General features: G+C 38.8%; 7 protein-coding genes across 7 annotated transcripts; all 7 read right to left on the minus strand.

Annotated features, from left to right (window-relative positions):
- Nucleotides 1–3,256: 3,256 nt before the first annotated feature.
- LOC124526091 (keratin-associated protein 21-1-like) lies at nt 3,257–3,490 on the minus strand. Its single transcript, XM_047098829.1, has one exon. It carries the CDS (start codon nt 3,488–3,490, stop codon nt 3,257–3,259), a length of 234 nt encoding a protein of 77 aa, XP_046954785.1.
- Nucleotides 3,491–7,354: 3,864 nt separating this feature from the next.
- On the minus strand, nt 7,355–7,600 carry LOC124526062 (keratin-associated protein 6-2-like). The gene has a single exon (XM_047098771.1). It carries the CDS (start codon nt 7,598–7,600, stop codon nt 7,355–7,357), a length of 246 nt encoding a protein of 81 aa, XP_046954727.1.
- Nucleotides 7,601–11,096: 3,496 nt separating this feature from the next.
- Nucleotides 11,097–11,318, minus strand: LOC124526131 (keratin-associated protein 6-2-like). Its single transcript, XM_047098889.1, has one exon. It carries the CDS (start codon nt 11,316–11,318, stop codon nt 11,097–11,099), a length of 222 nt encoding a protein of 73 aa, XP_046954845.1.
- A 3,644-nt stretch (nt 11,319–14,962) lies between these two features.
- LOC124526053 (keratin-associated protein 6-2-like) lies at nt 14,963–15,223 on the minus strand. Its single transcript, XM_047098761.1, has one exon. The coding sequence runs from the start codon at nt 15,221–15,223 to the stop codon at nt 14,963–14,965; it is 261 nt and encodes an 86-aa protein (XP_046954717.1).
- Nucleotides 15,224–19,066: 3,843 nt separating this feature from the next.
- On the minus strand, nt 19,067–19,288 carry LOC124527069 (keratin-associated protein 21-1-like). The gene has a single exon (XM_047100333.1). The coding sequence runs from the start codon at nt 19,286–19,288 to the stop codon at nt 19,067–19,069; it is 222 nt and encodes a 73-aa protein (XP_046956289.1).
- A 3,767-nt stretch (nt 19,289–23,055) lies between these two features.
- LOC124527305 (keratin-associated protein 21-1-like) lies at nt 23,056–23,277 on the minus strand. Its single transcript, XM_047100482.1, has one exon. It carries the CDS (start codon nt 23,275–23,277, stop codon nt 23,056–23,058), a length of 222 nt encoding a protein of 73 aa, XP_046956438.1.
- Nucleotides 23,278–26,908: 3,631 nt separating this feature from the next.
- Nucleotides 26,909–27,202, minus strand: LOC124527306 (keratin-associated protein 6-2-like). Its single transcript, XM_047100483.1, has one exon. The coding sequence runs from the start codon at nt 27,200–27,202 to the stop codon at nt 26,909–26,911; it is 294 nt and encodes a 97-aa protein (XP_046956439.1).
- Between the last annotated feature and the right edge of the window lie 327 nt (nt 27,203–27,529).

A 27,529-nucleotide genomic window follows, 5' to 3' on the forward strand; every position in this document is an offset into this window, starting at 1 on the left:
CACATTTCTCGGTAGAATCATGGACTCTAAGTAAAACCAAAATCCATGTTCACACTCTTCAATCATTTAATAAGAAGGCTGAGGGGATTTTAGGAAAATTTTCTCCTTCTTGATCTCTCCACACTCGTAAAACATCTACCTCTGTCCATAAGGAAAGAAAAATTCATCTCCTTTCTGGAATCATTGCAACATCTTACCAGGCTTCTTGCACCCACATACCTGCTGCAGATACCTACTGGCTCTGTGTGGTAAAAGCTAGGATGATGCCCATTTCAGGACACAGAAAATCCCTCAACATCATTGAAATTCCTCAATTCAATTGGCAAAAGTGCTGAGATCGAGGAACCTACCTTTGTAGCCTCACATCTATAATGAGATTCTCTCTTTACTTGTGTCTAAGTCCAAATATTCCCTTTCTTCTCAACTAAACTGAAACTCCAACCTTTCACTCACCAGACGTACAGTGGTGGGGAGGGGGGATATTGTTTGTTTGTTTGTTTGTTTGTGATATTTTCGCTTATCTTCATTGTCTAGGTCACTAGGTTCATATCTAGGCAGAATCCAAAATTTAAATTACTTTTCACTGTAACAACTATGAAATCCTAGTTGGAAACGAGTACAAATTCAGGTATCATTTCTTCTACTCCACACTCAAATTTCAACACCAAGAAATGAGTGTCATCCAGTCCTTTATTGAATGACTTCCACAGGGATTTTAATCAAACTGCTGATTTCCTTTTCAGAGAAGTTTAATCATTAGATATTTTTCTTTTGGTTGAGAATATTTCCAACTATTTTTTTTTCTAATATTGCTTATGGGTTATCTGATCACTCCACTATGCTTCATCCCTAACAACAAATTTAAAACATATATATCCCCCTACAAATGTTCTTTACCTTTAATTTTCCTACTTTTCCATCATTATTGAAATTCAAAACCATAAATTCCAATGCATGAGTTCCCTGAAATACATGATACTTTTTAAACAGCCACTCTCTGGTCACAATGCCCACAATCTACTGAAAAACACTTCCTATCTTTATTGCCTTATTTCTATACACTTCCATTAAGAGTTCGGGACACTGATGTTTAATGGCAGAAAAAGATCTTTTCTTCTGTGTGTCCTTGAATCATGGGTTAGTTCTAAGCATAGTGCCTGGCACATAATCTCAACTCAATATTTCTGCCAATAACAAACAGACACATTAAAACAAAACCATGTTCAAATGTTGGTATCACTTAGAATCTATAAGAATGTGGATATAGGTCATAATGTTCTCAATTCATTCAAGCCGAAAGTCTCAATGTTCATTGCTAAAACAGTCACAAATTTCACCTTTTCAAGATATCTATTAGTGTTCAAAGTCATTTCTACAATATACAAGTTGTCTCATATGCCTAATAAATGGTAAACCCTTTACTAGAAATAGAACGTATGAGATAGGTGCCTAATGAATACTATTCTGCCTTCTTTCAGGTAGTGTTCAATAAAAATGAACCTAATGAAACCATAAGTTAGATGTTCAACAAACTGTAATGATTGGAATTGACTCTCCCTGTGTATACAATTTTCTCACCTCTGATTTATCCAGAACACAGTCAGTCCCCAGAAATGACTTACAGATGTTCCATCTGTGAGAATTGTCCAGCTCTTGAAAGAACATCTCTTTCCTCGTCAGTAAGACACATTATATCCTGGGTGTAGTTTCCCTCCAGGACTGACCTTGATGGCAGAGCCATCTTCCCTGGAATTGGCCATGTGGTGGAGTCTCCAGGACCAAGGGTTCTCAGACCCAGACTTTGTGCAGTGACCCTTGTCATGGAGATGAGACATTGCGTCTTTTATTCTGCTGGTTGAAATTGTGTCTGAAAGACTTTTTTTGTTGTAGGATCTAAATGTTAGAGGTCTGGAAAGGCATAAGTGAGAAGCACACTGAAATCAGAATCCAACAAAGTAGTAAGCTATCAAACTTAGAAAATCAATCTGGAACTATTAATCTCATTCTATTTCTGCCCCACACAAAGCCCATTTAAGGCACTAGCCATTGTTCTTTTGCACTAAAAATTGGGGCATCACTGATCATACCCAAAACTTCATGATTTTCTCTTTCCCCTTTACATTACAACTGTCTTTCTAGTATTTTCTTGAAAGTAACATTCCTTCATTTGACACCAAATGTCAAAAAACCTCCTTCAATTAATTCTCCAAAGCTTAAACCTGCACTCTCTTCCCAAAGATGCTATTTTATTCGCACCATAGGAATTATCTCTCTAAATTTATCTGATTAATCCTTCTTCTTTTTTTTTATTAACCTACTAGAATGGAACCACTCTGAGAGCAAGAAATTCACCTATAACTTTTCTACTGTGCCTTCAGGGTGTAAGACAGTTCCCTTTCAAAAACATTCAAAATGATTTGACAATTAATTGACTTAAATCAATTTACTCAAACTCAATATATGCCAACAAATGTATTTGCACTTCCATAAAAATGCACATGTTACAATGCCACATTATTCTCTTGCTTCTCATTTCCTTAGTTTTTTATATCTCAGCAGAGGCAGCTCCCAATTTCTCATTAATCCCAAAAATTCTCTCTTCAATTCCATTCATCCTTGAAGCACTCATGCCATACTTCCTCCCCCTTGAGCTTGTGTCACAACTTCCCGAAGAGGTGTCCTAACTCCTCCTCTTACCCCTCCAGCCTTCAGATCCAATCTAGATACAGTGTTATCTCAAGGACACACTCCTTACACAGTGTGATTTATGTTGAGGAGTTATGGATACAAGAAATAGGGGAAGACATTATCTCCGATGCACATAAGGGAGAAAGGTTTATATTATATCTAGGAAGAGACCCAGGTTCATGAAATATATTGTTGCCCAAGTTTCAAAAGATGCCATACACCTCAAAAAGGAGTCATTCATTAGCAAGAACACAGAGATTACTTAGAAAAAAAATGAAAGATTTTTATTGAGAATAAGGGATTTGCCTCCCTGTGGGATTTTAGATACGTTGCCACAGTCTCAACAAAGAACCCAGAATAGAAGTAAAGACTAACATTTGGAAAATAGTCAGAGGATACCACATAGCCTTCAGCCACAGGAAGCCTTCATACAAATGCTAACTAGAGGTCACAATTACCGAAAGCATGCAATTCATTGGATATAGAAATCTTGGGGTATAAATCCATGAATCAGCCCTCCCTTAAACCGTGCCACTTCAGAAGCAAACGTGTCTTGGACAGTGATGTTCTAGCAGCAAGAAGAATAACATCTTCTATACCAAAATGGCCGGTAGCCATAGCAACCAGAGCCATAGCCACAGCCACAGCCATATCTGGTGCCATAGCCACAGTAGGAGCCGTATCCACAGCCATATCCACAGCCATAGCCAGGTCCATAACTACAGCCATAATAGGGACTACATCCACAGCCATAGCCATATCCGCAGCCATAGCCACAGGAGTTGCCGTAGTTGCAACACATCTTGTCAAGAGAAGAGAATTCACGTGGATTGTGAGAGGATGTGGTGAACTGTGTGTCTTCTACTAGCCTTGGACCTTTATATACTGTCAGTAATTGGCAGAACATTCCATTCATCCCCTGACATACCCAACAAATATGTAAGCACTTCTGGTATGCCACTCACTGTCAACAATCAATAAATGTCTTGGGAAATGTGACTTCATTCTGTTGGAGTCTCCAGTTATATTTAAAGAACAGCATTTTAATTTGTTCTGCCAAAGAATCTCTCACTAGAATCATGGGTCATACGTAAAACTGGTATCTACCTTAACAACTTACTGTCACTTAATTTACCTTATATATCACCGTTGAGGGACATTTAGGAAAATTTTGTCCTCTTGATCTCTCCTCTTTCTAAACTATCTACCTGTCCCCATAGGGATGGAAATAACTCCCATCTCCCTTCTGGAATCATTGCAAATTTTTGCCTGCCTGCTCACACCCAGATACCTACTGCAGATACCTACTAGTTCCATGCGAGATAAACGAGGGAAGATGCTAATTCCAGCCATCAGAACAAAGCCCAACAACACTGGAACTTCTGCTGTACAATGCCAATAGTGTTGAGATCTAGAAACCTTGGTTTGAATCTCACATCTCTATATTCTCTCTTTATTGGTATCTAATTCCAAATACTTCCTTTTTTTCTTAACTAAACCCTTTATCCAATCATTCCATTACCAGACATGAAGTCAAAAAGAAAGGAAGGAAGGAAGGAAGGAAGGAAGGAAGGAAGGAAGGAAGGAAGGAAAAAATAAAGGTGTCTCTGCTTTTTGTTTGCATGGTTGTTTCTTGGGATATTTCTGCTCTTCTTGGTTGTCTATGCTTTACATCAATCACCATTTTATGAATCCAAAATTTGCATTACTTTTTACTGTGACACCTATAAAATCCAAGCTGGAAGGGTGTATAAACTCAGGAAAATCATTCCTTCTACTCCTCGCTAAAATTTCCCATCAAAGAAATGTGGGACATCCAGTCTTTTCCTGAATGATTTCAACCGGGAATTTCATATAACTGCTGATTTCCTTTCCTGTGATCTTTCCTTAGTAGACATTTTTCCTTCAGTTGACAGTATTTCCTACTACTTTTAGACTGGGGTATGTGATCCCTCTGCTGTGATTCATCCCTTACAACAAATTTAAGGAAAATTTAAGGAAAATTAAAAGAAATTAAGGAAAATATCCACTACAATTGTTGTTTAGCCTAATTTTCGCTATTTTCCTACCATTGTTGAAATTCACAACTATAAGTTCTAATGCACAAAATCCTTAGAATACACACTTTGCTTTTCTAACACCCTCTTTCTTGTCACAATACTCCTGACCTATTGAAAAAGTTTTCTAGCTCTATTGAATAATTTCTAGTACCTTTCCATTCAGGTTTCTGAATACAGATGCATAATGGCTGGGAAAAAAAGTCTCTTATTCTGTGCACCCTTCTTTCCAGAGAAAGTACAGCCTCGCACATAATTTGAATTCCGTCAGTATTTGTCCAATTAAAAAATGCATTAGAACAAAAACGTATTCAAATGTTGGTGTGCCATTTAGAAGTTATAAAATAATTCAATATATTATCGCAATATTCTCATTCCATTCAACCCAAAAATCTCCAATATTCTTGGACTAAGAGAGTCTCAAATTTCACACCTTAAAGATAGTTGTCTGAGGGTGCCTGGGTGGCTAGTTGGTTAAGTGTCCAACCTCAGCTCAGGTGATGATCTTATGGTTTGTGAGTTCGAGCCCCATGTAGTGCTCTGTGCTGACAGCCTGGAGACTGAAGCCTGATTCAGATTCTGTGTCTCTTTCTCACTCTGCCCCTCCCACGCTGACACTCTGCCTCTCAAAAATAAAAATAAATAAATGAAAAAAATCCAAATAAAAAAATGAATGAATGAATGAATAAATAAATAAATAAATAAATAAATAAACATAGTTGTCTGTTTGGGAACACATTTTTCCATATGTTCTTCTATGCCTTATAAATAACAAGAACTTTACTAGATATGTAAATTATAATATACATGCCTAATTGATTATATTCTTCCCTCCTTCAGAAGCCTTCAAAGACAAGGAACATAATGGAACAATGAATAGATTTTCAACAAACTGTAATTATTAGAATTCTTTTCCCTGTTTGTACGATGTACCCATCCTAGACTAACTCACAGCACACTCAGTCATCACATCAGATTTAGAATATCCCATGTGTGATAATTCCATCCCTTGAGAGAAGGCTTAATTCTTCATCAGCAGGACACTTAATATACGGGGCATAGCCTCCATCCAGGGCTGACCTCGATGGCAAGGCCATCCTCCTTGGAATCTGACATGGTTTAGAGTCTCCTGGCTCTAGGATCCTCACACTCACACTTTGTGCACTCACCTTTGCCATGCATATAAGTCAGTGATTGGTTTTTCACTGCTGGTTGAATTTGAGTCTGAAATACCTTTTCTATTGTAGGATCTAAAGGTGAGAGTTCTGGAATGGCACCTGAGGAAAGGACACTGAAGTCAGACCCCAACAAATGGAAGGTTCTCAAACTCAGAAAGGACTGGGCTAATCATCCGATTCTTGTATACGCAAGAGGGAAGACATTAAAGGACACCATTAAAGCCCTACTCCTTCCTCTTTTCAACTGAAAATTGTGGCACCACTGATCATACCCAACACATAATGAATTTCTCTTCCCCTTTCTCCTTAGTACTGCCCTTTCTAGCCATTCTTTCAACTTGATCAGTTCGTTTGACACCAAACATCAAAGTACCACCCTGAATTATCTCTCCAATAGTTAATGAACCTTCATTCTCTTCCCCAGGAAGCTGTTTTATTCTCTCCAGGCAAATTATGTGCCTAAATTTGTCATAATTAATTTGTAAAATATTTATTAACACCAACAAAATGTAAACACTCTGAGAGTAGGAAATTCATCTGCAATTTTTCCACTACGTATTCATTGTGTTGGATAGTTCTCTTTCAAACACATTCAAAAGGATTTGTCAATTAAGTGATTTAAATCTATTTCTTCAAACTCAATTTATGCCAACAAATATATTAGCAAATCCATCCAATTCAGATGATATGATACCACGCTTTTCTTCTAATGTACCCTTTCCTTGGTTCTTTACACTTCACCTAAGGCAGCTTTCAATTTCTCATGAATGCCAGAAACTCTCTCTTCCATCACATTCATTCTTTAAGTGATCAGGCCACACCCCCTTCCCCTTTGGCTTCTGTCACAACCTCCCAGGAAATGCCATCCCTCCTCATCCTCGTCTTTTCCCTCCACATCCATTCTACCTACAGTGTGATTTCCAGGGCACAGTTCTGCAGTACCGTGCTAGAGATATGAAACATAGGTGGAGAAGACATTATATTGATGCATGTAAGAGAAGAAATGCTTGTATGATATCAAGAAAGAGAGCCGGGTACATGAAATATATTGACAGTCCAATATTCAAGAGAGACCATAACACCTAGAGAAAGTAGGCTTTCTCAGGAGAGACTAGAGACATTTGATAAAAGGAATGAAACATTTTTATTGAGAATAAGCGATTTGCCCAAATGTGGGATGTTCAAATCCTTGCCACAGTCACAACACAGAATCCATATTAAGGGAGTAAAGCCAACACTTTTTGGAAAACTGTTAGATGATACTCCATAGCCTCAAGCCACAAGATGCCATATTACAAATGTTACTGGAGGTCAAATCTTCTATGACACATGCAATGTTCCTGATATATAAATCTTGGGGTATAGATCCTTGAATGAGCCTTCTCTTAAGGTGTGTCATTTCAGAAGCATTGGGGTTTGGACAGTGATGTTCTAACAGCAAGAGGAATAACATCTTCTATAGAAAAATGGCCGGTAGCCACAGAAGTTGGAGCCATAGCCATAGCCACAGCCATATCCGGTGCCATAGCCACAGCAGGAGCCATAGCCACAGCCATATCCTGAGCCATAGCCACAGCCATAACGGAGGCCATAACCACAGCCATAATAGGGACCGCATCCACAGCCATAGCCATATCCGCAGCCATAGCCACAGGAGCTGCCGTAGTTGCAACACATCTTGCCAAGAGAAGAGAATTCACGTGGGTTGTGGGAGGATGTGGTGAAGTGCGTGTCTTCTACTTGCTTTGGACCCTTATATACTGTCAGTAATTACCAGAGCATGTCACTCATCCCCTGACTTACCCAACAAATATGTAAGCAACTGTGCTGTGCCAGTCACTGTCAACAATCAACAATGTCTTGGGCAATGTGAGCTCATTATTAAGGAGACTCCAGGTTTATTAAAAACAGCATTTTATTTCATTCTGCCAAAACACATTTCTCAGTAGAATCATGGACTCTAAGTAAAACCAAAATCCATGTTCACAATCTCCAATCATTTAACAAGAAGGCTGAGGGGTTTTTAGGAAATATTTCTCCTTCTTGATCTCTCCACACTTGTAAAACATCTACCTCCTTCCATAAGGAAAGAAAAATTCATCTCCTTTCTGGAATCATTGCAACATCTTACCAGGCTTCTTGCACCCACATACCTGCTGCAGATATCTACTGGCTCTGTGTGGTAAAAGCTAAGGATGATGCCCATTTCATGACACAGAAAATCCCTCAACACCATTGAAGTGCCTCATGTCAAATGTCAAAAGTGCTGAGATCAAGAAACCTACCTTTGTAGCCTCACATCTATAAATGAGATTCTGTCTTTACTCGTGTCTATGTCCAAAGATTCCCCTCCTTCTCAAATAAACTGAAAGTCCAACCCTTTCATCACCATATATACAGTGGGGGGGGGGGGTGGATGTTGTTTATTTGTTTGTGATGTTTTTGCTTATCTTCAATGTCCAGGTCACTATGTTCATATCCAGGCAGATTCCAAAATTTAAACTATTTTTCACTGTAACAACAATGAAATCCTAGGTGGAAACGAGTACAAATTCAGGTATCATTTCTTCTACTCCATACTCAAATTTTAACACCAAGAAATGAGTGTCATCCAGTCCTTTATTGAATGACTTCCACAGGGATTTTAATCAAACTGCTGTTTTCCTTTTCGGAGAAGTTTCATTATTAGATATTTTTCCTCCGGTTGAGAATATTTCCTACTGTTTTTTTTTTCTAATATTGCTTATGGGTTATCTGATCACTCCACTATGCTTCATCCCTAACAACATATTTAAAACATATATATCCCCTTACAAAATTCTTTACCTTTAATTTTCCTACTTTTCCATCATTATTGAAATTCAAAACCATAAATTCCAATGCACGAGTTCCCTGAAATACATGATACTTTTTAAACAGCCACTCTCTGGTCACAATGCCCACAATCTACTGAAAAACACTTCCTATCTTTATTGCCTTATTTCTATACACTTCCATTAAGAGTTCAGGACACTGATGTTTAATGGCAGAAAAAGATCTTTTCTTCTGTGTGTCCTTGAATAATGGGTTAGTTCTAAGCATAGTGCCTGGCACATAATCTCAACTCAATATTTCTGCCAATAACAAACAGACACATTAAAACAAAACCATGTTCAAACGTTGGTATCACTTAGAATCTATAAGAATGTGGATATAGGTCATAATGTTCTCAATTCATTCAAGCCGAAAGTTCTAAATGTTCATTGCTAAAACAGTCACAAATTTCACCTTTTCAAGATATCTGTTAGTTTTCAAAGTCATTTCTCCAGATATACAAGTGATGTCATATGCCTAATAAATGATAAACCCTTTACTAGAAATAGAAAGTATGAGATACGTGCCTAATAAATACTATTCTGCCCTCTTTCAGGTAGTGTTCAATGAAAATGAACCTCCTGAAACCATAAGTTCTATGTTCAACAAACTGTAATGATTGGAATTGACTCTCCCTGTGTATACAATTTTCTCACCTCTGATTTATCCAGAACACAGTCAGTCCCCAGAAATGACTTACAGATGTTCCATCTGTGAGAATTGTCCAGCTCTTGAAAGAACATCTCTTTCCTCGTCAGTAAGACACATTATATCCTGGGCGTGGTTTCCCTCCAGGACTGACCTTGATGGCAGAGACATCTTCCTTGGAACTGGCCAAGTTGTGGAGTCTCCAGAACCAAGGTTCTCAGACCCAGAATTTGTGCAGTGACCCTTGCCATGGAGACGAGACAGGGAGTCTTTTATTCTGCTGGTTGAAATTGTGTATGAAAGACAATTTTGGTTGTAGGATCTAAACGTTAGAGGTCTGGAAAGGCACATGAGAGAAGCACACTGAAATCAGAATCCATCAAAGTAGTACACACTCAAACTCAGAAAATCAACTGGAACTATTAATTACATTTTATATCTGCTCCATTAGAAAGCCTATTTAAGACACTAGCCATTGTTCCTTTGCACTAAAACTGGTGGAACCAGTGATCATACCAAAACCTTACGTATTTCTCTTTCTACTTTACATTTACAACTGTCCTTTCTAGTATTTCTGGAAACTGACATCAGTTCATGTGACAGAACATGTCAAAATACATCCTTGAACTAACCCTGCAATACTTCAGTCTTCTCAAGGATGCTGTTTTATTCACACCATAGGAATTATCTCTCTAAATTTATCTGAATTAATTCTTCTTTTTTTTTAACCTACTAGAATGAAACCATCTGACAGCAAGAAATTCACCTATAGTTTTTCTACTGTGCCTTCAGAGTGTATGACAGTTGCCTTTCAAAAACATTCAAAACGATTTGGAAATTAATTGACTTAAATCAATTTACTGAAACTCAGTATATGCCAACAAATGTATTTGCACTTCCATCAAAATGCAGATAATACAATATCACGTTTTTCTTTTGCTTCTCATTTCCTTAGTTTCTTACACCTCAACAGAGGCGACTCCCAATTTCTCATTAATCCCAAAATTTCTCTCTTCAACCCCATTCATCCTCGAAGCACTCAGGCCATACTTCCTCCCCCTTGAGCTTGTGTCACAACTTCCCAAAGAGGTGTCCTAATTCCTCCTCTTACTCCTCCAGCCTTCAGATCCAATCTAGATACAGTGTTATCTCAAGGACACACTCCTTACACAGTGTGATTTATGTTGAGGAGTTATGGATACAAGAAATAGGAGAAGACATTATCTCCGATGCACATAGAGGAGAAAGGTTTATATTATATCTAGGAAGAGACCCAGGTTCATGAAATATATTGTTGCCCAAGTTTCAAAAGATGCCATACACCTCAAAAAGGAGTCATTCATTAGCAAGAACACAGAGATTTTTTAGAAAAAAAATGAAAGATTTTTATTGAGAATAAGGGATTTGCCTCCCTGTGGGATTTTAGATATGTTACCACAGTCTCAACAAAGAACCCAGATTAGGGAAGTAAAGACTAACATCTGGAAAATAGTCAGAGGATACCACATAGCCTTCAGCCACAGGAAGCCTTCATACCAATGCTAAGTAGAGGTCACAATTACAGAAAGCATGCAATTCATTGGATATAGAAATCTTGGGGTATAAATCCATGAATCAGCCCTCCCTTAAACCGTGCCACTTCAGAAGCAAACGTGTCTTGGACAGTGATGTTCTAGCAGCAAGAAGAATAACATCTTCTATACCAAAATGGCCGGTAGCCATAGCAACCAGAGCCATAGCCACAGCCACAGCCATATCTGGTGCCATAGCCACAGCAGGAGCCGTATCCACAGCCATAGCCAGGTCCATAACTCCAGGCATAATAGGGGCCATAGCCACAGCCGTAGCCATAGCCACAGCCATAGCCACAGGAATTGCCGTAGTTGCAACACATCTTGTCAAGAGAAGAGATTTCACGTGGGTTGCGAGAGGATGTGGTGAACTGTGTGTCTTCTACTAGCCTTGGACCTTTATATACTGTCAGTAATTGGCAGAACATACCATTCATCCCCTGACATACCCAACAAATATGTCAGCATTTCTGGTATGCCACTCACTGTCAACAATCAATAAATGTCTTGCGAAATGTGACTTCATTCTGCTGGAGTCTCCAGTTATATTTAAAGAACAACATTTTAATTTGCTCTGCCAAAGAATTCTCTCACTAGAATCATGTGCCATATGTAAAACTGGTACCCACCTTCACAACTTGTTGTCATTTAATTTACATTATGTAGCATCGTTGAAGGACATTTAGGAAAATTTTGTCCTCTTGATCTCTCCTCTTTCTAAACTATCTACCTGTCCCCATAGGGAAGGAAATAACTTCCATCTCCTTTCTGGAATCGTTGCAAATTTTTGTCTGCCTTCTCACACCCAGATACCTACTGCAGATACCTACTAGCTCCATGTGTGATAAAGGAGGGAAGATGCTAATTCCAGCCAACAGAACAAAGCCCAACAACACTGAATCTTCTGCTGTACAATGCCAATAGTGTTGAGATCTAGATACCTTGGTTTGTAACCTCACATCTATATATTTTCTCTTTATTGGTGTCTAATTCCAAATTCTTCCTTTTTTTCTCAACTAAACCCATTATTCAATCATTCAATTGCCAGACATAAAGTCAAAAGGAAACAAGGAAAGAAGGAAGGAAGGAAGGAAGGAAGGAAGGAAGGAAGGAAGGAAGGAAGGAAGAAATTAGAAAGAATGAAAGAACGAAAGAGACAAAGAAATAGAGAAAGAAAGAAAGAAAGAAAGAAAGAAAGAAAGAAAGAAAGAAAGAAAGGAAGGAAGGAAGGAAGGTGTCTCTGTTTTTTGTTTGTATGGTTGTTTCTTTGGATGTTTCTGCTCATATTCGTTGTCTACTCTACATCAATCACCATTTTATGAATCTGGCAGAATCCAAAATTTGTATTACTTTTTACTGTGACAACTCTAAAATCCAAGCTGCAAGGGAGTACAAACTCAGGAACATCATTCCTTCTACTCCACGCTAAAATTTCCCATCAAAGAAATGTGTGACATCCAGTCTTTTACTCAATGCTTTCACCTGGGAATTTCATAACACTGCTGATTTCCTTTCCTGTGATCTTTCCTTTCTAGACATTTTTCTTTCAGTTGACAGTATTTCCTATGACTTTTAGACTGCTCTATCTGATCAATCTGCTGTAATTCATCCCTTACCAGAAGTTTAAGGAAAATATACCCACTACAATTGTTCTTTGGCTTAATTTTCTCTACTTGTCTACCATTCTTGAAATTCACAGCTATAAACTCTAATGCACAAAATCCCTAGAATACACACTTTGCTTTTCTAACAACCCCTTTCTTGTCACAATACTCCTGAACTATTGGAAAAGTTTTCCAGCTTTCTTGCAGTATTTCTAACCTGAACTTTCCAATCAGGTTTCTGAATACAGATCCATAATGGCAGAAACATAATCTCCTCTTCTGTGCACCCCTCTTTCCAGATGAAGTAGAGCCTGGCACATAATTTGAATTCAGTCAATATTTCCCCAGTAAAGAAATGCATTAAAACAAAATCGTGTTCAAATGGTGGTGTGCCATTAGAAGTTATAAGATAATTCAATATATTATCACCATGTTCTCATTCCATTCTCCTCTTTCCATCCTGAAAGTCTCAAAAGTTTTTAACTAGTGAGACTCAAATATCACATTTTGAGGATACTTGTCAGTTTATGAACACCTTGTCACATATGTGCAAGTTATCTTATATACCTAATAAATTTTCGACCCTTTATGGATATGTAAATTGTGATATACACCCCTAACTAATGATGTTCTTCCCTCCTTCAGAAAGCCTTCAAAGACAAGGAACATAATGGAACAATGAGTAGATTTTTAACAAACTATAATTATTGGAAATCCTTCCCCTGTCTGTAGGATTTACCCACCCTTGACTAACCCAGAGCACAGGCAGTCCTCAGAACAGACTTAGAATGTTCCATATTGAAAACTTCAAACCCTTGACAGAAGCTCTGTTTCTTCCACAGCAGGACTCTTAATATCCTGGGCATAACCTCATGCCAGGGCTGACCTTGATGGCACAGTTATCTTCCTTGGAATTTGCCATGTTGTGGATGGAGGCTTTTAGCTCCAGTGTCCTCAGACTCAGACTTTCTGCAGTGACTTTTGTCATGGAGATGAGACAGTGAGTCATTCTTTCTGCTGGCAGAAATTGAGTCTGAAGACACTTTTTTCTGATGTACGCTCTGTTAAAGTTCTGGAAGGCACATGAGGAAAAGACACTTTGGTAAGGACCCAACACAATAGTAAGTTCACAACTCCCAAACTATCCCTTCCTTTTTTCCACTACAATATGTGGCACCACCAATCAAACCCCAACCTTCATGAATTTCTCTTTCCCCTTTATACTTACAACTGTTCTTTCTAGTATTTCTTTCAAATGGCATCAGTTCATTTGACACAAAATGTCAAAATACTCCTTGAAATATCTCCTCAATCCTTCAGCCTGCAATCTATTCCCCAGTAAGATGTTTTATTGCCTCCATAGGGATGATCTCTCCAAATTAATTTCAAATAATTCCTACTTAATTTTAAATATCGCCATGAGAGTGTCAACACTCTGAGAGCAAGAAAGTACTCCAAATTTTCCTCCTGTATCTTCAGGGTGTAGGATAGTTCCCTTTCAAAAACATTCTAAACTATTTGTGAGTTAAGAGACTCACAAATCAATTTCCTCACTCTCAATGTATGCCAACAAATACATCCGGACTTCCATTAAATTACAGATGATACAATACCACATCTTTCTTCTAAATTTTCCTTTCCTTAGTTCATTAGACACCTGAGTCCATTTCTAATTTCTCGTTAATGTGGAAACTCCCGCTTCCATTCCATTCATCCTTGAAGTACTCAGGCCACACCTCCTCTCCCTGGAGCATGTGTCACAACCTCCTAAAGAGGTAACATCCCTCCTTGCCTTTCCCCTCCACCTCCATTTTACATAGAGTGTGATTTCCAGATGAAAGTTCTGAAATATCTGTGATTAGTGTTGAGGTGTGAGGGCCTGGGCATGAGGGGTGGAAGACACAGGTAGAAAAGGCATTTTCTCTGATGCACATAGAGAAGAAACTTTTGCATTATATGAAGGAAAAGCCCTCATGTTCATGAAACATATTGTCACCTAGATTTTCAAGAGGAGTCATAATACTCCAAAAAAAGGAGTAATTCACAAGCAAGAACACAGAGATCTATTAGAAGCAAAGAATCATTTTTATTGAGAATAAGGAATTTGCCCAACTGTGGGGTATTAGGCTTGTTGCCACAGTCAGATGACAGAATCCAGAATAGGGGAATAAAGACCAACATTTATAAAAGAGTCAGATGAAACCACACAGCCTTGAGGCACAAGATGCCATTCTAGAAATGTTGCTTGGAGGTGAGAGCCTCTGTGAAGCATGCAATTTCATGGATATAGAAATGTGAGGTATGAATCCTTTTTCAGCCCTCTCATTAGATGTGTCTTATTTAGAGGACAATGGGGTGATGTTCTAGCAGCAAGAAGAATAACATCTTCTATAGCAAAATGGCCGGTAACCATAGAAGCCGGAGCCATAGCAGCCGGAGCCATAGCCACAACCACAGCCATATCTGGGGCCATAGCCACAGCAGGAGCCAGAGCCACAGCCATACCGGGAGCCATATCCACAGCCATAGCCAGGTCCATAACTCCAGCTGTAATAGGGGCCATAGCCACAGCCATAGCCATAGCCACAGCCATAGCCACAAGAGTTGCCGTAGTTGCAACACATCTTGTCAAGAGAAGAGAATTCACGTGGATTGTGAGAGGATGTGGTGAACTGTGTGTCTTCTACTAGCCTTGGACCTTTATATACTGTCAGTAATTGGCAGAACATTCCATTCATCCCCTGACATACCCAACAAATATGTAAGCACTTCTGGTATGCCACTCACTGTCAACAATCAATAAATGTCTTGGGAAATGTGACTTCATTCTGTTGGAGTCTCCAGTTATATTTAAAGAACAGCATTTTAATTTGTTCTGCCAAAGAATCTCTCACTAGAATCATGGGCCATACGTAAAACTGGTATCTACCTTAACAACTTACTGTCACTTAATTTACCTTATATATCACCGTTGAGGGACATTTAGGAAAATTTTGTCCTCTTGATCTCTCCTCTTTCCTAAGTATCTACCTGTCCCCATAGGGAAGGAAATAACTCCCATCTCCTTTCTGGAATCATTGCAAATTTTTGTCTGCCTGCTCACACCCAGATACCTACTGCAGATACCTACTAGCTCCATGTGTGATAAAGGAGGGAGGATGCTAATTCCAGTCATCAGAACAAAGCCCAACAACACTGAAACTTGTGCTGTACAATGCCAATAGTGTTGAGATCAAAAACCTTGGTTTGAATCTTACATCTATATATTCTCACTTTATTGGTGTCTAATTGCAAATACTTCCTTTTTCTTAACTAAACCCTTTATCCAATCATTCCATTATCAGACATGAAGTCAAAAAGAAAACAAGGAAAGAAGGAAGGAAGGAAGGAAGGAAGGAAGGAAGGAAGGAAGGAAGGAAGGAAGGAAGGAAGGAAGGTGTCTCTGTTTTTTGTTTGTATGGTTGTTTCTTGGAATGTTTTTGCTTATCTTGGTTGTCTAGGCTTTACATCAATCACCATTTTATGAATCTGGCAGAATCCAAAATTTGCATTACTTTTTACTATGACAACTAAAAAATCCAAGCTGGAAGGGAGTACAAACTCAGGAAAATCATTCCTTCTACTCCTCGCTAAAATTTCCCATCAAAGAAATGTGTGTCAACCAGTCTTTTACTGAATGCTTTCACCTGGGAATTTCATAAAACTGCTGATTACCTTCCTGTGATCTTTCCTTAGTAGACATTTTTCCTTCAGTTCACAGTATTTCCTACTACTTTTAGACTGGGGTATGTGATCCCTCTGCTGTGATTCATCCCTTACAAGGAGTTTAAGGAAAATATGCCCACTACAATTGTTCTGTAGCTTAATTATCGCTACTTGTCTACCATTCTTGAAATTCACAACTATAAGCTCTAATGCACAAAATCCCTAGAATACACACTTTGCTTTTCTAACACCCTCTTTCTTGTTACAATACTCCTGACCTATTGAAAAAGTTTTCTAGCTCTATTGCATTATTTCTAGTACCTTTCCATTCAGGTTTCTGAATACAGATGCATAATGGCAGAAAAAAAAATCTTTTATTCTGCGTACCCCTCTTTCCAGATGAAGTACAGCCTTGCACATAATTTGAATTCTGTCAATATTTCTCCAATTAAAAAATGCATTAAGACAAAAATGTGTTCAAATGTTGGTGTGCCATTTAGAAGTTATAAAATAATTCAATATATTATCGCAATATTCTCATTCCATTCAACCCGAAAATCTCCAATATTCTTGGACTAAGAGAGTCTCAAATTTCACACTTTAAAGATAGTTGTCTGGGGATTCCCGGGTGGCTCAGAGGGTTAAGAGTCCAACCTCAGCTCAGGTGATGATCTTACAGTTTGTGAGTTCGAGCCCCGTGTAGGGCTCCATGCTGACAGCCTGGAGCCTGAAACCTGGTTCACATTCTCTGTCTCCGTCTCACTCTGCCCCTCCCACGCTGACACTATCTCTCAAAAAATAAATAAATAAATGAAAAATTTTCAAATTAATTAATTAATATTGTTGTCTGTTTGTGAACACATTGTTCCATATGTTCTTCTATGCCTTATAAATAACCAGAACTTTACTAGATATGTAAATTATAATATACGTGCCTAATTGATGATATTCTTCCCTCCTTCAGATTCTTTCAAAGACAAGGAACATAATGGAACAATGAATAGATTTTCATCAAACTGTAATTATTAGAATTCTTTTTCCTGTTTGTAGGATGTACCCATCCTAGACTAACTCAGAGCACACTCAGTCATCACATCAGATTTAGACTATCCCATGTGTTCCAGATTTAGACTATCCCATATATTCCATCCATTGAGAGAAGGCTAAATTCTTCATCAGCAGGACACTTACTATACTGGGCATAGCCTCCATCCAGGGCTGCCCTCGATGGCAAGGCCATCCTCCTTGGAATCTGACATGGTTTAGAGTCCTGGCTTAGGATCCTCACACTCACACATTGTGCACTCATCTTTGCCATGCATATGAGTCAGTGATTGGTTTTTCACTGCTGGTTGAATTTGAGTCTGAAATACCTTTTCTATTGTAGGATCTAAAGGTGAGAGCTCTGGAATGGCACCTGAGGAAAGGACACTGAAGTCAGACCCCAACAAATGGAAGGTTCTCAAACTCAGAAAGGACTGGGCTTCTCATCCCATTCTTGTATATGCACCAGGGAAGACACTAAAGGACACCATTAAAGCCCTACTCCTTCCTCTTTTCAACTGAAAATTGTGGCACCACTGATCATACCCAACACATAATGAATTTCTCTTCCCCTTTCTCCTTAGTACTGCCCTTTCTAGCCATTCTTTCAACTTGATCAGTTCGTTTGAAACCAAACATCAAAGTACCACCCTGAACTATCTCTCCAATAGTTAATGAACCTTCATTCTCTTCCCCAGGAAGCTGTTTTATTCTCTCCAAGCAAATTATGTGTCTAAATTTGTCATAATTAATTTGTAAAATATTTATTAACACCAACAAAATGTAAACACCCTGAGAGTAGGAAATTCATCTACAATTTTTCTACTGTGTATTCAGTGTGTTGGATGGTTCTCTTTCAAACACATTCAAAAGGATTTGTCAATTAAGTGACTTAAATCAATTTCTTCAAACTCATTTTATGCCAACAAATATATTAGCAAATCCATCCAATTCAGATGATATGATACCACGCTTTGCATCTAACGTACCCTTTCCTTGGTTCTTTACACTTCAGCTGAGGCAGCTTCCAATTTCTCATGAATACCAGAAACTCTCTCTTCCGTCACATTTATTCTTTAAGTGCTTAGGCCACACCCCCTTCCCCTTTGGCCTCTGTACAACCTCCCAGGAGATGCCATCCCTCCTCATCCTCGTCTTTTCCCTCCACATCCATTCTACCTACAGTGTGATTTCCAGGGCACAGTTCTGGAATACTGTGTGATTTGTGTTGGAGTGTTAGGGATATGAGACTTAGGTGGAGAAGACATTATATCGATGCATGTAAGAGAAGAAATGCTGGTATGATATCCAGAAAGAGACCCAGGTACATGAAATATATTGTCAGCCCAATTTTCAAGAGAGGCCATAACACCTCAAGAAAGGAGGCTTTCTCAAGAAATAACAGAGACATTTGATAGAAGGAATGAAACATTTTTATTGAGAATTAGGGGTTTGCCCAAATGTGGGATGTTCGAATCCTTGCCACAGTCACAACACAGAATCCATATTAAGGGAGTAAGACCAACACTTTTTGGAAAACTGTTAGATGATACTCTATAGCCCCAACCACAAGATGCCATGCTACAAATGTTACTGGAGGTCAAATCTTCTATGACACATGCAATGTTCCCGATATAAATCTTGGGGTATAGATCCTTGAATGAGCCTTCTCTTAAGGTGTGTCATTTCAGAAGCAATGGGGTTTGGACAGTGATGTTCTAGCAGCAAGAGGAATAACATCTTCTATAGAAAAATGGCCGGTAGCCACAGAAGTTGGAGCCATAGCCATAGCCACAGCCATATCCGGTGCCATAGCCACAGCAGGAGCCATAGCCACAGCCATAACGGAGGCCATAACCACAGCCATAATAGGGACCGCATCCACAGCCATAGCCATATCCGCAGCCATAGCCACAGGAGCTGCCGTAGTTGCAACACATCTTGCCAAGAGAAGAGAATTCACGTGGGTTGTGGGAGGATGTGGTGAAGTGCGTGTCTTCTACTTGCTTTGGACCCTTATATACTGTCAGTAATTACCAGAGCATGTCACTCATCCCCTGACTTACCCAACAAATATGTAAGCAACTGTGCTGTGCCAGTCACTGTCAACAATCAACAATGTCTTGGGCAATGTAAGCTCATTATTAAGGAGACTCCAGGTTTATTAAAAACAGCATTTTATTTCATTCTGCTATAAAACATTTCTCGGTAGAATCATGGACTCTAAGTAAAACCAAAATCCATGTTCACACTCTTCAATCATTTAATAAGAAGGCTGAGGGGTTTTTAGGAAATATTTCTCCTTCTTGATCTTTCCACACTTGTAAAACATCTACCTCTGTCCATAAGGAAAGAAAAATCATCTCCTTTCTGGAATCATTGCAACATTTTACCAGGCTTCTTGCACCCACATACCTGCTGCAGATACCTACTGGCTCTGTGTGGTAAAAGCTAGGATGATGCCCATTTCAGGACACAGAATAGCCCTCAACATCATTGAAATTCCTCATGTCAAATGTCAAAAGTGCTGAGATCAAGAAAGCTAGCTTTGTAGCCTCACATCTATAAATGAGATTCTCTCTTTACTAGTGTCTATATCCAAATATTCCCTTTCTTCTCAACTAAACTGAAGTCCAACCTTTTATTCACCAGACATACAGTGGGGGGGGGTGTTGTTTGTTTGTTTGTTTGTCTGTTTGTGATGTTTTTGCTTATCATCATTGTCTAGGTTACTATGTTCAGATTCAGGCAGAATCCAAAATTTAAATTACTTTTCACTGTAACAACTATGAAATCCTAGTTGGAAATGAGTACAAATCGGGTATCATTTCTTCTACTCCACACTCAAATTTCAACATCAAGAAATGAGTGTCATTCAGTCCTTTATTGAATGACTTCCACGGAGATTTTAATAAAACTGCTGATTTCCTTTTTGGAGAAGTTTCATTATTAGATATTTTTCCTCCGGTTGAGAATATTTCTTACTGTTTTTTTTTTCTAATATTGCTCATGGGTTATCTGATCACTCCACTATGTTTCATCCCTAACAACAAATATAACATATATATATCCCCTTACAAATGTTCTTTACCTTTAATTTTCCTACTTTTCCATCATTATTGAAATTCAAAACCATAAATTCCAATGCACGAGTTCCCTGGAATAGACATGATACTTTTTAAACAGCCACTCTCTGGTCACAATGCCCACAAACTATTGAAAAACACTTGCTATCTTTATTGCCTTACTTCTATACACTTCCATTAAGAGTTCGGGACACTGATGTTTAATGGCAGAAAAAGATCTTTTCTTCTGTGTGTCCTTGAATCATGGGTTAGTTCTAAGCATAGTGCCTGGCACATAATCTCAACTCAATATTTCTGCCAATAACAAACAGACACATTAAAACAAAACCATGTTCAAATGTTGGTATCACTTAGAATCTATAAGAATGTGGATATAGGTCATAATGTTCTCAATTCATTCAAGCCGAAAGTTCCAAATGTTCATTGCTAAAACAGTCACAAATTTCACCTTTTCAAGATACCTGTTAGTTTTCAAAGTTATTTCTCCAGATATACAAGTTATCTCACATGCCTAATAAATGAAATAGAAATACTACTTCCTAGAAATAGAAAGTATGAGATACGTGCCTAATAAATACTATTCTGCCCTCTTTCAGGTAGTGTTCAATGAAAATGAACCTCCTGAAACTGTAAGTTCTATGTTCAACAAACTGTAATGATTGGAATTGACTCTCCCTGTGTATACAATTTTCTCACCTCTGATTTATCCAGAACACAGTCAGTCCCCAAAAATGACTTACAGATGTCCCATCTGTGAGAATTGTCCAGCTCTTGAAAGAACATCTCTTTCCTCGTCAGTAAGACACATTATATCCTGGGTGTAGTTTCCCTCCAGGACTGACCCTGATGGCAGAGCCATCTTCCTTGGAATTGGCCATGTCGTGGAGTCTCCAGGACCAAGGGTTCTCAGACCCAGATTTTGTGCAGTGACCATTGTCATGGAGATGAGACATTGAGTCTTTTATTCTGCTGGTTGAAATTGTGTCTGAAAGACTTTTTTTGTTGTAGGACCTAAATGTTAGAGGTCTACAACAAAGTAGTACAACAAAGTAGTACTCCCTCAAACTCAGAAAATCAACTGGAACTATTAATCTCATTTTATATCTGCCCCATCAGTGAGCCCATTTAAAGCACTAGCCTTGGGGCGCCTGGGTGGCGCAGTCGGTTAAGCGTCCAGCTTCAGCCAGGTCACGATCTCGCGGCCCGTGAGTTCGAGCCCCGCGTCAGGCTCTGGGCTGATGGCTCAGAGCCTGGAGCCTGTTTCCAATTCTGTGTCTCCCTCTCTCTCTGCCCCTCCCCCATTCATGCTCTGTCTCTCTCTGTCCCAAAAATAAATAAATGTTGAAAAAAAAATTTTTTTAAAAAAATAAAGCACTAGCCTTTCTTCTTTTGCACTAAAAATTGTGGCACCACTGATTATACCCAACTTCATGATTTTCTCTTTCCCCTTTACATTTACAACTGTCCTTTCTAGTATTTTCTTGAAAGTGACATCAGTTCATTTGACACAAAATGACAGAAAACCTCCTTAAATTAATTCTGCAAAACTTAAACCTGCACTCTCTTCCCAAGGATGCTGTTTTATTCACACCATAGAAATTATCTCTCTAAATTTATCTGATTAATTCCTCTTCTTCTTCTTCTTCTTCTTCTTCTTCTTCTTCTTCCTTTTTTTTATTAACCTACTAGAATGGAACCACTCTGAGAGCAAGAAATTCACCTATAACTTTTCTACTGTGCCTTCAGGGTGTAAGACAGTTCCCTTTCAAAAACATTCAAAACGATTTGTCAATTAATTGACTTAAATCAATTTACTCAAACTCAATATATGCCAACAGATATATTTGGACTTCCTTCATAATGCAGATGATCGATACCACATTTTTCTTTTACTTTGCATTTCCTTGGTTCTTTTTACCTCAGCTGAGGCTGCTTATAATTTCTCATTAATCCTAGAAACTCTCTCTTCCATTCCATTCATCCTTGAAGCACTCAGGCCATACCTCCTCTCCCTTGGACTTGTGTCACAATCTCCTGAAAAGGTGTTGTAACTCCCCCTTACCTGTTCAACTCCATTCTAAATACAGTGTGATTTCAAGGACACAGTTCTTATATTGTGTGATTTGTGTTGTGGTGTTAGGGATACAAGAAATAGTTGGAGAAGTCATTATCTCTGAAGCACATAAGAAAAGAAATGCTTGTATTATGTCAAGGAAGAGCCTTCATATTCATGAAATATGTCATCAGTCCAATTATCAAGAGAGGATACAACATCTCAAAAAAGGAGTAATTCACAAACAAAAACACAGAGATGTGTTACAAGCAAAGAACCATTTTTATTGAGAATATGGGATTTGTTAAATGTGGGATGAAAGGATCATTGCCACAGTCACAACACAGAATCTAGATTAGGGGAGTAAAGACTAACATTTGGAAAATAGTCAGATAATACTACACAGCCTCAAGCCAGAAGATGTCATCCCACAAATGTTCACCTGAGGTCAAAACTCCTATGAAGCATGCAATTACTTGGAAATATAAATCTTGGGAATGGATCCATGAGTCAGCCCTCTATTAAGGCATGTCATTTCAGAAGCAAGTGGGGCTTGGACAGTGATGTTCTACCAGCAAGAGGAATAACATCTTCTATAGAAAAATGGCCGGTAGCCACAGAAGTTGGAGCCATAGCCATACCCACAGCCATATCCAGTGCCACAGCCATATCCTGAGCCATAGCCACAGCCATAACGGAGGCCATAACCACAGCCATAATAGGGACCGCATCCACAGCCATAGCCATATCCGCAGCCATAGCCACAGGAGTTGCCGTAGTTGCAACACATCTTGCCAAGAGAAGAGAATTCACGTGGGTTGTGAGAGGATGTGGTGAAGTGCGTGTCTTCTACTTGCTTTGGACCCTTATATACTGTCAGTAATTAGCAGAGCATGTCACTCATCCCCTGACTTACCCAACAAATATGTAAGCAACTGTGTTGTTCCAGTCACTGTCAACAAACAATAATGTCTTGGGTAACGTGAGCTCATTAATATGGAGACTCCAGTTTTATTTAAAGAACAGCATTTTAATTCAATCTGCCAAAAAAAAATATTTCAAGAGAATCATGTGCTTTAGGTAAAACTGGAATCATGTTTACAACGTCCTATCTTTTAACATACTTTATATAATAAGGCTGAGGGAAATTTTGGAAAGTTTTGTCCTCCTTGATCTTTCCACACTCCCCAAATATCTACCTCTGCCCATAAGGGAAGAAATACTTCATCTCCTTCCTGGAAACATCGCAACATCTTGCCAGGATTCTGACATCCAGATACCTACTGCAGATACCTACTAGCTGCATGTGGGAGAAATGAGGGAAGACTCTAATCCCAGCCACAGAACAAACCCCAACAACAATGAAATATCTGCTATACTATGCCAATAGTGTTGAGATCTAGAAACCTTGGTTTATAACCTTGCATCTATAGCTTCTCTATTTATTGGTGTCTAATTCCAAATATTTCCTTTCTCTTCAGGTAAACCAAATATAAATATAGAAGCATTCCATTACCAGATATGAAGTCCAGAAAAGAACAGGAAGAAAGAAAGAAAGAAAGAAAGAAAGAAAGAAAGAAAGAAAGAAGGGAAGGAAGGAGGGAGGGAAGGAAGGAGGGAGGGAAGGGAGAAATGAAGGCGTCTCTGTTTTTTGTTTGTATGGTTGTTTCTTGGGATGTTTTTGCTTATCTTCATTGTCTAGGCTTTACATCAATCACCATTTTATGAATCTGGCAGAATCCAAAATTTGCATTACTTTTTAATGTTACAACTATAAAATCCAAGCTGGAAGAGAGTACAAATTCAGGAAGATTATTCCCTCTACTCCACACTAAAATTTCCCAACAAAGAAATGTGTGACATCCAGTCTTTTACTAAATGCTTTCAACTGGGAATTTCATAAAACTGCTGATTTCCTTGCCTGTGATCCTTCCTTAGTAGACATTTTTCCTTCACTTGACAGTATTTCCTACTACTTTTTCTAATACTGGTCACTGGTCTATCTGATCACTCTGCTGTGATTCATCCCTTACAGGAAGTTTAAGGAAAATATATCCATTACAATTGTTCTTTGACTTAATTTTTTCTACTTTTCTACCATTCTTGAAATTCACAACTATAAACTCTAATGCACAAAATCCCTAGAATACACACTTGTTTTTCTAACACCCTCTTTCTTGTCACAATACTCCTGAACTATTGGAAAAGTTTTCTAGCTTTAATTGCATTATTTCTAGTACCTTTCCATTCAGATCTCTGGATACAGATCCATTACGGCAGAAGAAAGCATCAGTATCACCAGTAGGTAGAGTTCCTGGCACATAATTTGAAATCAGTCAATATTTCCCCAATTAAAAAATGAAGTAAAACAAAAATGTGTTCAAACGTTGGTGTGCATTTAGTAGTTATAAGATAATTCAATATATTATCACAATGTTCTTAATCCATTCAAGCTGAGAGTCACAAATGTTCTTTGAGTGAGGCTCAAATTTCACATTTGGAGATAGTCATCGGTTTATGAACACATTTTTCCTGTTGTATAAATTATCTTATATACCTAATAAATGATTAACCCTTTACTGGATTTGTAAATTATTATACACGTGCCTAATTTGATATTCTTCCCTCTTTCAGAAAGCCTTCAAAGACAAGAACATAATGAAACAATGAGTAAATTTTTAACAAAACTGTAATTATTAGCATTCCTTTCTGCTGTTTGTAAGTGGTACCCACCTCAGATTAACCCAGAGCACAGTCAGTCCCCAGAAATGACTTACAAATATCCTATCTATGAAAACTATTCAACCCTTAAAAGAAGCCTTATTTATTCATCAGCAAGACACATTATATCCTGGGCATAACCTCACTTCAGGGCTGTCCTTGATGGCAGAGCCATCTTCCTTGGAATTGGCCATGTTTTAAAGTCTCCTAGCTCCAAGTTCCTCAGATCCAAACTTTGTGCAGTGACCCTTGTCATGGAGATGAGAGAATGAGTCATTTTTTCTATTGGTGGAAATTGAGTCTGAAAAGACATTTTCTGATGTAGGGTCAAATGTGAGAGATTTGGAAAGTCACATGGGGATAGAACACTGAAGTCAGAACCTAACAAAGTAGTCAGCCCTCAAACTCAGAAAATCAACTGGGACTATTAATCTCATTCTTATATGTGCCCCAAACAAAGAGAGCTCATTTAAAGCACTAGATCATTGCTCTTTTCTACCAAAAATTGTGGCACCACTGATCATACCCAAAACTTAATGAATTTCTCTTTCCTCTTTATACCTACAGTTGTTCATTCTAGGATTTCTTTCAACGGGCATTAATTCATTTTACACAAAATGTCAAAATACCTCATTGAACTAACTCTCCAATACTTCATCCTGCACTCTCTTCCCAAGGATGCTGTTTTATTCCCTCCATAGGAATTATCTCTCTAAATTTATCCAACTTAATTCTTTTTTTTTTAAATTTTCACTTACTAGAATGGAAATGCTCTGACAGCAGGAATCCTGTCTACAATTTTGCTCCTGTATCTTCAGCATGTAGGATAGTTCCCTTTAATAAACATTCTAAACTATTTGTGAGTTAAGTGACTGAAATCAATTTCCTCACTCTCAATGTATGCCAACAAATACATCCAGACTTCCATTAAAATACAGAGGATACAATACCACATCTTTCTTCTAAATTATCCTTTCCTTAGTTCATTAGACACCTGAGTCCATTTCTAATTTCTCATTACTCTGGAAACTCTCTCTTCCACTCCATTCATCCTTTAAGTACTCAGGCCACACCTCCTCTCCCTTGAGCTTGTGTCACAACCTCCTGAAGAGATGTCATTCCTCCTTATCTTTCCCCTCCACCTCCATTCTAGATACACTGTGATATCCAGGTGACAGTTCTGAAATACTATGTGATTTGTGTTGGGTTTTGAGGACCTTAGCAAGAGGAATATGAGAAACAGGTGAAGAAGACATTTTCTCTGATTCACGTATGAGTAGAAATGCTTGTATTATATCAAGGAAGAGCCCCAGGTTCATGAAACACTGTCAGCCCAATTTTCAAGAGAAGCCATAACACCTGAAAAAAGGAGTAATTCACAAGCAAGAACACAGAGACGTGTTAGAAGCAAAGAACCATTTTATTGAGAATAAAGGATTTGCCCAACTGCGGGGTGTTAGGATTGTTGCCACGGTCACAATGCAGAATCCAGATTAAGGAAGTAAAGACCAATATATGAAAAAAAGTAAGATGATACTATACAGCCGCAAGATGCCATCCTACAATAGCTGACCAGTGGTCAAAGCCTCTGTGAAGCATACAATGTCTTGGATATAGAAATCTTGGGGTATGGATCCTTGATTCAGCCCTCTATTAAGGTGTGTCATTTCAGAAGCAAATGTGACTTGGACAGTGATGTTCTAGCGGCAAGAAGAATAACATCTTCTACAGCAAAATGGCCGGTAGCCACAGCAACCAGAGCCATAGCCACAGCCACAGCCACAGCCATATCTGGTGCCATAGCCACAGCAGGAGCCATAGCCACAGCCGTATCCTGAGCCATATCCACAGCCAGAGCCACAGCCATACCAGGAGCCATATCCACAGCCACATCCCCTACCATAGCCACAGCCATAGCCTGTTCCATAACCACAGCCATAATAGGGGCCACATCCACAGCCATAGCCACAGGAGCTGCCGTAGTTGCAACACATGTTGTTGTCAAGAGAAGAGAATTCACGTGGGTTGCGAGAGGATGTGGTGAACTGTGTGTCTGCTACTAGCCTTGGACCTTTATATACTGTCAATGATTGGCAGAGCATGCCATTCATCCCTTGACGTTCCCAACAAACATGTAAGTAGCTGTGGTGTGCCAGGCACCGTGAACAATCAATAATGGCTTGGGATAAATGAGCTCATTATTTTTGGACACTCTTGTTTTATTTAAAGAACAGCATTTTGGGGCGCCTGGGTGGCGCAGTCGGTTAAGCGTCCGACTTCAGCCAGGTCACGATCTCGCGGTCCGTGAGTTCGAGCCCCGC

The sequence above is a fragment of the Lynx rufus genome, unplaced genomic scaffold (genome assembly GCF_022079265.1).
Source record: "Lynx rufus isolate CCGP_SWC_20201006 ecotype Redwood Valley unplaced genomic scaffold, mLynRuf1.p SCAF_5, whole genome shotgun sequence".
Taxonomy (NCBI): Eukaryota; Metazoa; Chordata; class Mammalia; order Carnivora; family Felidae; genus Lynx; species Lynx rufus.